The 15,260-nt window shown below is 55.2% G+C and overlaps 1 protein-coding gene across 2 annotated transcripts in view; it reads left to right on the top strand.

Annotated features, from left to right (window-relative positions):
- The first annotated feature begins 304 nt into the window (after positions 1-304).
- GAD1 (glutamate decarboxylase 1) overlaps positions 305-15,260 on the top strand; it is a 43,077-nt gene continuing 28,121 nt past the window's right edge. The window contains exons 1-6 of one of the 2 annotated variants that reach the window (XM_045575467.1): positions 318-386; positions 437-489; positions 1,863-2,006; positions 5,265-5,327; positions 10,857-11,015; positions 12,207-12,449. In XM_045575467.1, the coding sequence (XP_045431423.1) occupies positions 1,925-2,006; positions 5,265-5,327; positions 10,857-11,015; positions 12,207-12,449 (547 nt within the window). In that variant the 5' untranslated portion in view covers positions 318-386; positions 437-489; positions 1,863-1,924. Of the gene's footprint in view, positions 490-1,862; positions 2,007-5,264; positions 5,328-10,856; positions 11,016-12,206; positions 12,450-15,260 lie in introns of both variants that reach the window. The other variant, XM_036421886.2, reaches the window with a different exon arrangement.

The following is a 15,260-nucleotide window of genomic DNA, read 5'->3' as shown; positions in this document are numbered from 1 at the left end:
GAATTATCTTTCCCCTCGTCTCACCCGACACTATTTTAACAAATAGCGTGTTGAGTGCATACTGGATTACTCATAGGGTCTTTTTTTTTTTTTTTTTTTTTTTTTTTCTGGGCGCAAAGCCGTGACCTGGGTTTATAATCGCCGGGTAAGGCTCCGGAGGCGGTCACGCACCTGCAGAGGAGCCCCGCCGCTCTGCCGACGAGCTGCCCCCGCGAGCAGCGGCCGCGTGATTCCCCCGCCTCGCGGGTCCCGCCTCCCCCCTCCGCCCCCGCCTCCCCCGAGCTTCGCCGCCGCCGCTCCCCCCGCCGCTCTCTTCTCCTCTGGGCGCCGGCGTGCGGGACGGTGCTGGTGCGAGCGAGGCGGCAGCTGGAGGGGACGCCGGGCCGGTGAAGCCCGTGGCAGAGCCGGCGGAGCCGAGCCGAGCGGATCGCCGGGCGCCGCGCGGAGGAGCAGCGGCGGAAGCGCTCGGCTTGCTGTCGCCGAGCCAAGGTGGGTCAGCGCGCGGCCGCCCGACTTCAGCGGCGTTCCCCCGCGGTTTCCCGGTCCATAGCGGGCGCCCGCCATCTACCCTCCGCTGCCGAGTGCCTGCCACTCCCACCCCCTCCCGCCCAGCCCTGGCTCTCCCCCCGTGCGTCGCAGGACCCCCGCCCGCGCCCTCCGCCTGTCCCCACCGGCGCGGTCCACGCCCCGAGATTGCACAGAAGCTGAGGCTCGCGCAGAAGGGGATGGCGAGTGATCTCCCCCCGCGCGTCCCGGCTGCGAGTGCCCGTCTCACCGGAGGGCTCCGGGGCGGCTGCAGCCGAAGGCGCGGCTCGGAGCGATAACCTGTTACTTCTCCCGGAGCCGCGGGCTGCCCGGGTGCCTGCGTTTTCCTGCGAGCGCGCCAGCGGGGTTAGGTAGGAGGTCCTGGGAAGGGTGAGGAGGCAGCGGCCGGTGGGCTTTCCTCTGCGGGCTCTGAGACCTACCCGGATCCACTCCCTCTGTCCCCGAGTCTCCGGGCGCCATCGCGCCAGCGCGGGGCGCGGGGCGCGGGGCACGGGTGCCGCGTCTCCATCCCCGGCCGCCGCCTCCCGCGCGCCGGGCGCAAATTCGTTTCCCGATTGACGTTCCCCTTGCTCGTCTCCCTCGCTCTTTCTGTGCGGCGGCAAGGAATCCGGGGGCCTCCGAGGATTAGGTAGAGAGGACACGTAAAATCCTGGGCCAAGCCTCATCCTAGGCTTCGAGATGGCTCAAGGCGGGTTGGGGCCAGAGGGAGAGCAGCGGGGTTGCGACCCGCCGCTTTCTGGCTGTTTGGAGAACAGGGCGACTGTAGGGCTTCCCTGGCCAGGTCCGAGGAAGGACCTAAAGGGCCGGACCCTGTTTTCCTCACCTCGTCTCAACAAAGTCATCGGTTTCCAGAGCAGTTCGCCTCTTTCTTTCCAGGGAATTAGCCAGACACAACAATGGGAATCAGACATCGAACCAGACGTGCCCGCCCCGCGCGCCGCTCCCCCCCCCCCCCACTCCCGCCCTCCGGCAGATGAAAACCCAATGGGGCTTGTCGCGGCTAGGCTGGGAAATCGCACCCCGAGCCTGCCGTGCCCTCTAGCCCAGGCCCGCACCCTGCGTCCTGCCCTGGCCTTGGTCTCAGCACTGCGCTCCAGGGCGCCCCGCTGCTCCTCCAGACCGGAGAGCTGCCCGGAGCTACGCGGCCCGGCCGGGAGTCGGAGTTCCCGCGCCTGTTCCCCCTCACCCCCTACACCCCCGTACCCCGCTTCTCTCCCCTCGGCGGGGTCTGAAGTCCGCGCCCCCGGGCGCTCAGCCGCCTCCTGCGCGCCCGAACCCCCAAGCCCTCCCCGCACCGCTATCGCTTCTCTTTACAGCCTGTTCCTGCGCCTGGCGGGCCGAGGACCCGGGCAGCAGAGGCCCCGGGACGACCGAGGCGATGGCGTCTTCGACCCCTTCTTCATCGGCTGCCTCCTCCACCGCGGGAGCGGACCCCAATACTGCCAACCTGCGTCCCACAAGTAGGTCCTGCCCCCCCAGGTTCCTACCAAACCAGTGCAGGGAAGATGAGGTGCAGGGAGGTGAGGAGGAAAGGGAGGGGGAGCGCCATGAAGGAGGCTGGAGAGAAATGGGGCCCTGATCCGGTCCTGGCCAGAGGTCACCAGCTGACTGGGCTGCTAGGCGATTGGGAGGCGCTGGACAAGGGCGACCACGCAGTGTCCGAGTGGCAGTGATTGTTGAGGACTTCGCTGCGAGAGAGGGGTGGGCCTTGAGACTGTTGGTTTTGTTGTGTTGTGTTGTGTTGTGCTGTGCTGTGTTGTGTTGTGGTTTGTGGTTTCTTTGCTTGGTGGGACGTCGGGGGTCAGTGCAGGGGGCGGTGTGAGCAGGCGGGAGTCTCAGCTGGAATAGAGCTTTTCTGTCCCCGGTTTTCGTTAAGCCGAGATCTGACCCCTCCTCCCTTCTCCGCGCGCTGTGCTCAAAGTCTACAATCAGCTGAAACGTCGACGTTAATTGCAGCTTTTAAAAACTCGGGATCCCTAATTGCTCCAAATTTGCCTCTAGCTATTGACGAGTGAGGGAGAAGTCAAAGGCAAGAAAGGTGCATAAAATGGTTTGAGGTTGAGCGTGAACATTTTAGACAATTAATTACATCTCAGAGACGGAAAAAATAAATAAAAGGATTGGGCAGCGTCCTGAGAGCTGTCGAACCAGAAGGCCAGAAGGTTTGCCAGGGCGGGAGGGGGGAGCACCGCTCTCTTTTCCTCCGGGAGGGAGACCTGTCTGCAATTGGCTGTCCTGAAGAGAGAGGAAGAAAGGGGAACCAGTTCAAGGGCAGAGGCGCGGGCGGGTGATGGTGGGGGTGGTGATGGGGTGATGGTGGTGGTAATTTATGCTCCTCCACTCCCAGTTCAGTTCATCAATCCATTCCTGAACGCCTTTCATTCAGGATGGTATCCCAGTTTTCTGTAGAGGCACAGGAATGAGAGAATTGTTTTTCTTTTTCCAATTGGGACTGAAATGTGTCATCCCCAAATCCATCAGCTCCAGATAGTAACAGACCCAAATTTTCTATAAACAGAGAGCCTTAGGGATGGCGGGGTCCTTAAGAGGGCTTATTGCTGCGCTTTTATTACACTTTCTATAAGCTCAAGGAAACGTTGGTGGTTTCCACCAATGAACATGGGGGATGTTATGGGGTAAAGCCCCCTCTCCATCCCCTTAGTGTTGCCATTGGCTCCTAGGGCTGGCGGCCTTGTCTGTTAGGCTGCGTTCTAGCTCCCTTTGCAGCTCCCTCTCCCCACCCCCCACCCCCCACCCCGCTCCCCCAGGCGAGCTTCAATTACCCACAAAACAAAGAGGGCTCCGGAGGACCGCCAGCCCTGGTGGCACGTGAGTCTGGCACTGGCGGAGGAGCTGGCCGGAGCAGCCCTGGAGGAAAGAGAGGCCACGGGCCTTTGTCTGCTGCTCTGGCCTTCATGGATTCCTTTTCCAGTCCTCTCCACCCTTCCTGCTCCCACCCCGCTTCTGCTGGGGGGCACTTGTGTTCTTCCACCCTTGAGACCTGCACCCCCACCTTTAATGATGAGCTCCTACTTCCCTTCCCGGCTGCAGCCAGCAGTTGGTTGAGTTGCATGTGCCCAGCCTGGGTCCGAACCCCAGGAGAAGCTCTGGCGGGACTGTAATCTGCGGAGGTAGAGGGAAAATAGAAGATTCCACCAGGGAAGTGCATGCACCTGTCAGTCGAGGGCCCCCAGCAACCCAGCTGTGGCGTGGGCATCCCAGACTGCACGCTGGGCTCTCTCCACTCTCCACCTCCTAGCAGACACGTCCTCGCCCGCCCCCGCTGGCTCACGCTCAGCCCCTGCAGGAGCTCCTGAGAGGAGCTTGCTGGATCTGCACCCCAATATTCACCTCCTCGCCCCAGCCACCCCTCCTCCTTGCTTTCCACCACTTGCTGCATCGAAGAGGCTCTCTCATGTCCCCTATCTCCCTTTCCCCTTTCTCTTACTGCTATTCCCAATTCTGAAAGACAGAGTCCTAGGTCTGAACTCCAATGCCCCAGCTGCCTGACCTTGGCAAACGCTCGCTCGGCATCTCGGAGCGTCGGTGCTTTTACGTGTAAAATGGGGCTTAGATGAACTCCTCCTATGAAAATTAGCTGCGGCGTTTAAAGGGAGAGCGCTTGATCAGCCTGTTACCTGCCAGGTATTATTAGGGTTTGACTTTGGCCCCGAGTCCATGTCTGTTGCAGGAGTCCCGTCTGTGACGGGCTGTCTCACGGACGGGGGGCTGTTTCTTCCCCTCGCTGGGGCTCCGCTGTGCCTCGGTTTGGTGGATGTCCCTGCCTGGTCATGGTCTACACCCGTGCAGGGCTGCAGGCACTGGCCAGGGCGGGCGGGGTGGGAGTGGATGGAGGAGTCTGGCTCTGAAGGATCAGAAAGGAATTCATGGGGGTTTCATAGGCGCTGGTGCTGCTGGCTGGAAGTTGAAACCCCAGAGCAGGGTAGGCCTTGAGGAGTCTGATAAAACCGAGCCTCGTGGGTCCGGGGCAAGTGTGACCCGGAGGACAGGGCCGGATTCCTGTCACTATCTCCAGACCCCAGATGTGGAGGGAAGGGTTAATGAGGGGCAGGTTGGGGAGAGGGGTCTGGGGATGAGGACCGGATGCGCGCTATTGTCTTCCCCACTCCCCCGTCAGACAGAAGAGCAGTCGAGCGAGTCCGATCATCTACTCGAATACTATTTTTCACCCAATTAATTCCTGAACTCGTTCGCGACCCCATTTCATGCCAGTTTATTTTAAGCTGCCACTCGGCTGGAGACCCGCCAAGAAATGATGAGATGTGTTGGTCCCAGATGCTCTGTGTTCCCTTTCCGGGCCCGCAGTGGTCGCCTTTGGGGCGGAGACCAAGAGCCGGGCCGGGCAGGTGGTGGGCACGGGGCAATTGGAGCTGCGAGGCCAGGTGGGTGGGCACCGAGCAATTGGAGCTGCGGGGCTGGCCCTTTGCTCTCGGGATCAGCCTACCCGGCTCGCACCCGCCTCGGCCCCTCCCCGCGAGGGTCGCTCCGAGGCCACAGCTCTGCACCCGAAAGTAGGAGCAGGACACCAGTGTTCCCGGCTGCCCACACAGCCGCTCCTCCGTCCTTTCGGGACCGCCTTTGACTGAGGAGCATCTGCCATTGCAGAGCCCTGCCCCACCTTCCCCAGAAAAGCCTTTGCTCTCGACCCGGCCTCCCGCGGTCCAGGCCTCACTGACCGCCCCTCTCTTGCTTTCCAGCGTATGACACCTGGTGTGGCGTGGCCCATGGATGCACCAAAAAACTGGGGCTCAAGATCTGCGGTAAGTGAAGAGGATCGCGGGTTTAGGAGAGGGGTGCGCTCGGATGGGGCTCCTGGCTGTTGGCTCTGATACTCACAGCCCTGAGGCGCGCGGGGACGCGGCCCACAGGCCTGGACTCTCCCCTGCCTGCCCCTGGCCTGGCCTGGAGGGACCTTTCCGGACGCCGGTGACCGCGCGCCGCCCTCCGCGCGTCTGGGTGCGAGCGCGTGAGCACAGCGCCCCCGCGCGGCCGCCCGGCGCCCAGGCCGCCCGGCCCCGGCGCTCCGCCCGCCCGCGCGTGCAGAAGGTCGTGCGGGAAAGGTGACCGGTGCGGGCCTCATCCGGCAGACACTCCCCCTTCCCCTCTGTGCATCGTGCATGGAAAGCGGCCTCTCCGGCTGGAGAGGTCTGCCCCGAGACGCCACAACATCCAGATTTCGTTCTCGGGGGCCTCGGAGGGCAGGAGAAAGGAAGGCCCGCGGCCCCCCCCCCCCCCCCCCGGCGCCCAGCCCGGGAAGGACCTGGGGGTGTGCCGCCGAGCTTGCCCTTGGCGAGGAGAAGGGAAGAGGGGGGAGGGGCAGGCGAAGGCGGGGGCCTCGAGAGGGGACGGGGGAGCCGGCTGCAGTTTGCCAGGGAGAAAGGAAAATAGATCTGGGAACCGGAGAGGAGAAAGAACAGCTCTCTGGAGACGTGAAGGTCTGAAATGAAAACGCCCAAGGGATTTAAAAAAAAAAAAAAAAGGAAAAAAGGAGATTGTTCGAAGGGACACAGCCGAGTGGCTCCGGCTGAACAATGAAGATCTGCTTTCCTCGCTACCATTCACCGTCTACAATCGTTAGCCTTATCGGGCCAGAAAACGCGGGCTTCCCCGGGCAGGGCAGGGGCGGCGAGGCGCGGGGAGGTGGACGAGGGGCTCATTACGGAGCCATCCATCAGCGCTGCCCGCGGAGATAGCGGGCCGCCGGCGGGGAGGGGGGCGGGGGGCAGCGGCTGCGCGCTGGGCCGGTCCCCGGGCTCCGCTGCGCCCCGGGCCCCCGGCGGCGGCGGCGGCGGCAGCGGGTTATTGATAGCAGCGTCTCCGCACCCCCTCGCGTCCCCGCGGCGCCCGCCCCGCGTTCCTGGGCCCTGCCCCCGGGACCCCGGGAGGAAGGGCTGCTCAGCCCCAGGCCTGGCCGTTTTCCAGGGGAAGCCCAGCCCCGGGGGTTGGCCCTCTCCCTGCGCTGGGGGCAAGGCGGGGCCGGTCCGGGCGCGCAGCTGGCGGCGGCGGGCTTTGTTCTATAAATAGCTGCTCCTCCCCCGCCGCCGTCCCGGCTTAATGGCCCGCTCCGCCCCGGTCCCCTCGGCGAGGCGCGGGCTCGGCCGCCGTCATTGTCAGCGGTCGGTCCGGCGAGCAGAACTGAGGGCAGCGCGGGAGAGGCCTGGGGAAAGGGCCGCCTTCCCCGCGGTCCGGGCCGGCCCGGTGGGCAGCCTTGTCCACCGCAGTCCCCGCCTCCCGGCCTCGGCCCGGGTCTGCCGGCCCTTCGAGCCTGCAGGAAAAGGTCTAAACGGCCCTTTGGGTAAAGGAGCTTCTTTGGGTCCAGGAATAGAGGCCCCCGAGTTTGCATCAACTTCGCCCGAGGGAAAGCTCTTGGGCGTTTTGGGGGGCCACCATCCTTAGCTCCTCTCCGTTTCTACCCCCCCTCCCCCGCCCCCAACGGTACTTTCAGGGAAGTGGAAACCCACCTGAGGCGGACAGGGCTGGTAGTCGTTAAGGGGAAATTGCCTTCTGCTAAAATGCATGCTTTTGGGGCCACCGGTTAGGAGGCTTCACGTGAGGTTTGATTCTGAACGGAAAGAGAGAGAACACCAGGGTACAGGACTTCTTTTCCATACGCTGGGCCAACTCGGGCTTTCCAGTTTCATCTCGTGGAGGCATTTAGTTTTGACCTGAATCCACAGCCCCTTCACCTCCCCCCACATAGACACCTCCACTCCCTTCATTCCAGATTTTCTGTGGCCTCAAGGTTGCCCTCTTAACCTGTCACCATTTGGGGTTGGTTTGATCTTTCACCTTAAAATAGCAGAGACTAATGATCCTCTTCCCACCTCCTAATTCACTGCCCTGCCTCCCCCCCCACCCCAACTTCTTCAGTGCCTTGCCAAGTTGCCACCCCCACCCACTCTCTACCCCCGCTTCCGGGGAACCCCCAGGAATGAGCCTGCAAGGAAGACCTGGGTCTCACCAGAGGTACCTTAGCTCTGGAGGCAGAATCCCCTGGGGCAGTAATCAGAAGAAATCCAGGTCTTGTCAAGGTAGAGATTAGGGTGGCTACAGGCATGGTGACATGATGGAAAGAGGAGATGCAACAAGCTGAAGTTCTGACTCTGGACTCTGCTGAGCCGGTGTCCGGTGTCTCCATCGCTTATCTCTGCAGAGACCCTGGGCCAGGCTACCAGTTACAGCCTCTGTGCTCTTATTTAGCCTGTGCAGTGTGGGTGTCTTTCTGTGTGTATGTTTAATTTTGTGTTAGAGGCCAACTTTTAAACATCCAGAGACTTCCAATATTCTGTATTTTGGGCTTCTCTTGAAATACAATGAAAGGTGTGAGTGCTGGGGGTGGGGAGCGGGGAGAGAAGAGATCTGGCAAGGTACTTTTAGCCCATAGATATCAGAACAGGAGTTCCTTCCTCTAGTATAGGGGTGTCGAACTCAATCAGAGAAGGGGCCAAACTCTAAAATCCAGCCTAAATCGCGGGCCGAATGGTTTACTGAACAGTCATAAACTGTCATTGTGATGGAAACGCAGCGGAGTGCAGTGATGACAGCGCGGTGCGGGCCACATTGCAAGGCCTGGCGGGACGGATTTGGCCCGCGGGCCTTGTGTTTGACACATGTGCTCTAGTAATTAAATGCAGTTCCAAGCCATAGCTGGGGAGGCAAACAGAGCTGTTGGGTTTCAGGCCCCAGTGGCCAGCGTGGCCATGTGCTTTTATGCCCTGTGCACTCGCAGCCCCACTTGGAAACACCTGGCTCCTGTCAGGTACCCCTTAGTTCCCACACTCTCTCACTTCCCCCCCCACCCCCCCACTCACTGGGCCACCTAGACCCTTGCCTTTGGTGTCAGCATGAGGAACCAGCAGCAGGATCTTCCCAGAGCCAAAGGTGGAGTCATGACAGGCTCACCTGGCATCCTCAGCTTGAAGCTAGCCAGAGTGCTGCAACCTGACCAGAGCCACCTACGGCTTTGTCTTTTCACTGTTTCGCCTCTTTGCCTCTTAATGCTGAGCTGGGTTACTTCACACTAAGTCTTCACAGCCGGGTGTAGAGCAAGAGGGAATACAGTCTACCTCGGTCTCCAGACTCCTTGCTAGGCAGGGAAGTTGTCAACACACTGACCTCAATGTGACCCGCCACCTGGTCATTCTTGCAGAAGCTCAGAGCTCCTTCCAGAGCCTCTCAGAGCCCAGCGAGGCTCCCAGTGTTTCAGAAAACAAATATCTTCCAAGAAATCATTATCCTAATAATATACATCAAGTGTTTATATTGTCAGATTAATGGTTTTTGCCACAAAATATAATGCAGTGTAAGTGTGCTAGTCAGAAGACCACTAACAGGACTTATAGAAAATATGAATTCCTGGTGCACTCCAGGGAGTGTGGTCCAGAAAGGGGATGCAGGTTTGAAGTTGTGTCACAACTGCCACCTCAACCCCATCAGGACACCTTGGAGATTTAGAGAGAACATACAAAGCGCAAGTGGAGGTCCTCGGTCCTGCAGCTGCCCAGAGAAAAGGGGTTTTTGAGAGTTTCAGGTGCAGAGACTTGAGGCTTTTACCCGAGTGGCTCAGAGCCAACTAGAGGTTAAGGGCCTAAGAGTAGGGTTTCAGCGGGCAGGGCCTCACCTCCATTCTGCCACAGGGATTGGGTCTTTTCAGCCTGGCAGATTCCACAGCTCCCTGTCCTGGGGGCCGGGCAGCAGTCGCTGACTTCAGGAGCCAGGCTACCCTGCATCTGAGTGCTGGCTCCTGGTTTTGAACTTTGGGGATTTGGAGGAGGAATTCAGAATGTAGGAAAAGAGGTGAGGGAAAAGATAAGACCCCAATTTATATCCAAGTATAGAGCTCTGTTATACAGTACAGTGATTTTTCAACCTTTGTCATCTCATAGCACACATCAGCTAATTACTGAAATTCTGTGGCACTCCAGAAAATATATTTTTTGCTGGTCTGCAAAAAAAAAAAAAAAAAAAAGTTTAATTTTGATTTATTCACACTGGATGGCTATTGTGTTGGCTGTTGTCATTTTTTAATTTGACAATCTAAGGGGAAAGAGGTCCACGCCCCTGACTAAATTGCCCGGTATGGCATGTGTTAAGGATTCTGTGGCACACCGGTTGAAAGTCACTCCAGTGGTGTGTTTCTCCTCCTCTGGTGTGCCTTTCGGGCTTTCTCCGTAAGTTTTCAAGATGCTGGGAACAATGGAGGGCCTGATGCCTCTGCCTTCCTGTTCCTCCCTCCAAAAATAGACCCTTCTCCTGTGTGTGGGAGGACTCCAATCAGCCAGCCTTCCCCCTGCATCCTCCTTCCTCCACCCAGCACCGCTGAATCGCAGCCCTGGGGAAGAAAAGCGGAATTCCTCAGCTTAACTTGCCTCTTCCCGACCCTCCTGGGACTTTGCTCCCAGCCTCCCCTGTGATGTAAGCCACTCCCCAAGGATCTTGGTGTCTACAAAGACAGCTTTGGGGTCAGCAAGAAGCTCAGAACTCTCTTCCTCTTCTCAGTATGGTGCATTTCAGGCCAAGGACTGAGCCTGAGGCTACATTGGAGGGGATGCTGAGGGGAGGAGGGGGCCTGCAGGCCCAGAGCCCCCAGGGGATGTGGGGGAGAGTCTCCAGCCCTTTTGGCTCAGTCTGCTTCTCTGGGAGAGATCCATTCCCAATGAGGGGCAGAGGCGAGGCGCTTTGGATCCCACCCTGGGCTCAGACTCCATCACCTTGGAGTTCTTGGTGCCTTTCTACAATAGCTTTGTCACAACACTGGCTGCCATCTGCCCCACGGTAAGCTCCTGGAGGGCGGGGGTCTGTCTCTTTGTCTTCAGAACAAGTACACTTACATTCAACCTGTGAGCTGTAGCTGGTGGCTGAGGAAAGCCTCTTCCCTAGTCCCTGCTGCTGGTCCTCACCCCCTCCCTCGGCTGCACAGCCCGTAGACCCGGGCTGGCAGTATCCTCTCGGATTGCGTCCTTCCCTTAAGACCCCATCCTGGGGCTGGTTACTGGAGTGGAAGCTGTCCAGTTGACTTAATTCTGAGTCCGCTGTCAAGTTCGGAGATGAGAATGAGCTTTGCTCACTGTTTTTCTCTCTTGCATGACTGGGTCTGTGCCACTGATGACACTTGGCACTGCCCCTTCCCCGCCTGAAGGCAAGCCGTGCCAGAGCCCTTCTATAGGAAATGCAGACAGCTTCTCTGGAGAAGCGAGGACCCTGCTTGCACTTGTCAGCCCGGCTCAGCAGCTGACCCTCTGAGGCTGCAGTTCAGGGCGCCATCTCTGACCCAGCTTCTTGCGCTACAGGCTTCTTGCAAAGGACCAACAGCCTGGAAGAGAAGAGCCGGCTGGTGAGCGCCTTCAAGGACAGGCAGGCCTCCAAGAACCTGATTTCCTGTGAGAACAGCGACAGGGATGGCCACTTCAGGCGCACCGAGACCGATTTCTCCAACCTGTTTGCTCGAGGTAATCCCTCCCCACCCCTCCCTCACCCCCATTTCCCCAGCCCTAGAGCTGTCCAGGAGGTTCTCTTGCATTTCTTGACTTTTTCCTAAAATTTTCCTTCTTTTACCAAAAATGTCATTGCTTCTTCAACATTTGAATCCCTTTCCTTAGTGCCCAGTCTTTATTGCTTTGGAAGCTGGATGAGGATAGTCAATACTTTCAAGGATTAATATGGAGTCCTAGAATGTAGAATCCAAAGAATTGTCTCATATAAGGAAATCTGGTAATTCCCTTAATAGCATTTATCCTCCAAGGTTGGCAACAACAGTAAGAACCAAATTACCCTGTGGGAAGCTGTGTGGCTGGACCCAGTGCCTAAATGCGGTCCCAAAACTCATTTTTCTTTTGGAGACCTTTCATTATTTACTGTTGTGCCCACACCGAGGGTCTCAGGAGGTGCTTTCCCAGTATCTCTCTCCCAAACATCTTCAAATCGCAGCCGTGGTGTTTGGAGATGTTTGGGACCACATTAAGGTCCCAAAAACCCACCACCGCCTCATCCATTAACTCCCCACAACCAGGAGAGGCCAGACCAGAACAGAAATGAGACTTGATTAAACCTCAGGGATAATCCAGGGAACAGACACAGAGCATCACACCTCTCACCTTCCTGAGTTCCATCCTCTAGTTCTAGTTTTCTATCTAAGGACATCACAAAGGACCACACTCTTCAGGGGAGACCTTAGCCTTTACCCACAGAGGCCTGGCCCTCTGCCATCAACAGATCAAGCACATCATGACACTAAGTCAAAAGCCCAATGTCTGAATCAGATGTATAGGGACACGCCTGGTACCAGGGGGGCAAGACAGAAGCTGCCTCCATCACAAACCTGACAGATGTTCATTCAGCCTGCAAATGGTAGGGTGCTCCCAGCTTCTCAAACTGCTCAAAGCTCTCCATTTCACTTACGTGCAGCCTGACTATCAGAAAGTCTGCGGACCCCCAGAAAGGGTGTGCAGAACGTCTGTGTACATGTTTACGTGTGATTTTCTGGGAAGATGATACATCAGATTCTCAATGTGTATACATATCCTGGAGTGAAACTGGGCCTCTAACAGCTATCATGGCTGATGTCAGGAATTTCTGGGCCTAGGAAAGGCAGCTAAGAGTCAGGTGATCACCACTCATTGGCTTCCCTCTCCCCTCCCCAGATCTGCTTCCAGCTAAGAACGGGGAGGAGCAAACTGTGCAATTCCTGCTGGAGGTGGTGGACATCCTGCTCACCTATGTCCGTAAGACATTTGATCGCTCCACCAAGGTGCTGGACTTCCATCACCCACACCAGCTGCTGGAGGGCATGGAGGGCTTCAACCTGGAGCTCTCCGACCAACCTGAGTCCCTGGAGCAGATTCTGGTGGACTGCAGAGACACCCTCAAGTACGGGGTCCGCACAGGTAAGGATGGGAATCTGGTGGACACGCAGAAGTAAGCTTGCCCTACACCAGTTGTGAGGATGTCAAACTCCTGTGGAAGGAGAAACACGTACTTAGTGAGGGAAGGCAGCAAAGTGCTCAGTGACCTCACGGCCCCGTTAGGCAGCGACAGTTAACAGAAGGCCCCAACCCTGGCGAAGGCCCATCGTCATTTATTGTTGTGGAAGAAGATTTAAAAAGATAAACAGTATCCAGTACTCTGTCAACTTCAGTATAAAGTTTTCATTCTTGGTTTTAAGCTACTCACAACCTAAAGAGAGCAGAAGGACCCATTTTCATGGTTATTTCATTCTGATAAATCCTACTCTTTCCTGTCCATTAGACTGGGGAGAATTGGGCCAATTTCTCTTCCTTTTTATATTCATGTCCTAAGGCTGCCACAACAAATTACCTCAAACTGGGTGAATAAAACAGCAGACACTTATTCTCTGTCAGTTCTGGAGGCTAGAAGTGTGAAATCAAGGTATCTGCAGCGCCCTGCTCTCTCTGAAGGATCCATCTGTGCCTCTTCCAATTTCTGGTGGTTGTGGGTATTCCCTGGCATGTAGATGCATCACTCCAGTCTTTGCCTTCACCTTCACATAGCATTCTCCCTGTGTATGTGTCAAAATTTCTTCTTGCCGTAAGTGGTTTGGCTGAATGGATAGAGTGTCAGCCTGCATACTGAATGGTTCCAGGGTCAATTCCAGCCAAGGACACATGCCTGGATTGCAGGCTCAATCCCCAATAGGGGGCATGGAGGATGCAGCCAATCAATGATTCTCTCTCATCATTGAAGTTTCTATCTCTCTCTCTCTCTCCCTCCCTCTTCCTTCCTCTCTAAAAATCAATAAAATATATATTTTTAAAATTTATTCTTATAAGGACACCAATCTTCGGTCTAGTGCCCATCATAATCCATTATGACCTCATCTTAACTTGATTACATTTGCAAAGAACCTATTTCCAAATATTCACTCACCAGGAATAAACACTTGAGCATATCTTTTTAAGGCACACAATTTAACCCACAATTCCTTCTATTGGTTAGATCAAAAAGTCACACACACACACACACACACACACACACACACACACTTCAAATTCTCCTCCTACCTCTGGTGTTTAAAACTTTATTTTTCTAAAGAGTCTCTAGAAATTTATTTGTTTATTTATTTAACCCTCACCTGAGCATATTTTCCATTGATTCCGAGAGTGGAAGTGAGGGGGGGAGAGACAGGGAAATATCGATATAAGAGGGGCACATTAATTGGTTCCCTCTCACATGGGCCTGCAACCAAATACATGTCCTTGACCAGAATTGAACCTGGGACCCTTCAATCCACAGGCCAATGCTCAATCCGCTGAGCCAAATCAGCTAGAGCTACCTCTGGAGTTCAGACATCCTAAATCGCCAACTTCCATCTGAACAGGAAGCCCTGGAGGATCCCCTCTTGCCTCCTTTTCATGTTGCAGGAACCCTCTGTAATTGGCAATCCTGGCCAAAGTGGTTACTTATCGGTTGCTTCGAGTTCAAGGACTTTTTGGATTTCTGCCTGTCTATGCCAAAGCCTGAGAGTTAAGCAGTGATTTCCTCTCTCTGCTATCTTTCCCCTCTGCAGCCTGAGCTCTTGGGCAGATAGATGTACAAGAATTGGCAATTCATGGTATAGTTGCCAAATATGGGGAGCTTTTGAGACCACAACTGGTAACCTCTTGTTTTTTCTTCTTTTTTGCTGCTTGTTCTCTCATTATTCCTCTTACTCTTCCGAGTCGTGTGAAAGTATGACTGGAAAAGTTGGTAGAGATAGAGCTGAGTAAGGCTATTAGATGTCAAAAACAAAGTGTTAAAATGAAATAATGAAGCCGGCCAAAGAAGCATTTTTAAATAAAGAATCCCAAACAGCTTTTGAGGTCTGCCAACACCACTGGGATAAGTGTAGCTTCCTTGAATATCTGTAGGGTGGACATGACTCAATTATATTATGAAGTCTGTTTCATTTTTAAAGAAAAGCACACTCATCAATTTAGTTACATCTCACCTTGGTACCTAATGGCTAACCCATTTCTGATGGAAATTAAGTAGTGTTATTTGGCTGCATTAAAAAAGTTCCAATTCTCTCTCCATGTATATTTTAGCTTGACTTGCTTTGAGCCAACATTTTTTATTTTGTCAGCTCATTCTAAATATACTTTCTCAGAGAGATGAGACCACATACTTTTTTAAAAATATATATATTTTATTGATTTTGTACAGAGGAAGGGAGAGAGATAGAAAGCTAGAAACATCAATGAGAGAGAAACATCGACCAGCTGCCTCTTGCACACCCCCTACTGGGGATGTGCCCACAACCAAAGTATATGCCCTTGACTGGAATCGAACCTGGGACTTTTCAGTCTGCAGACTGACGCTCTACCACTGAGCCAAACCGGTTTCGGCGAGACCACATACTTTTATCAGTAAAGCCTAAATAGTGTTGACCCTAAAGAAAAATACATGGATTTGTCATAATGGCAACCCCTATTGATGATAAAACTGAAGCATCATAGACTCCTTTTTAAATTTTTATTTTTCAATTATAATTTATATTTAATATTATTTTGAATTAATTTAAGTATAGCATAATGGCCAGATAATTATATACTTTACACCGAGCACATCAAACTCAAAGGCTAACATGGGCCAAATTAATGAGATGTGAGGCCTGTAGCCCACGAGTTTGACATGCTTGCTTTACACAATAGTTCCCCTGATTTTTCCAGTACCCACCTGGCAATGTACATAGTTATTAA

This window comes from Pipistrellus kuhlii, unplaced genomic scaffold (assembly GCF_014108245.1).
Source record: "Pipistrellus kuhlii isolate mPipKuh1 unplaced genomic scaffold, mPipKuh1.p scaffold_m20_p_7, whole genome shotgun sequence".
Lineage (NCBI taxonomy): Eukaryota > Metazoa > Chordata > Mammalia > Chiroptera > Vespertilionidae > Pipistrellus > Pipistrellus kuhlii.
This window is presented reverse-complemented; position numbering and strand designations above follow the sequence as displayed.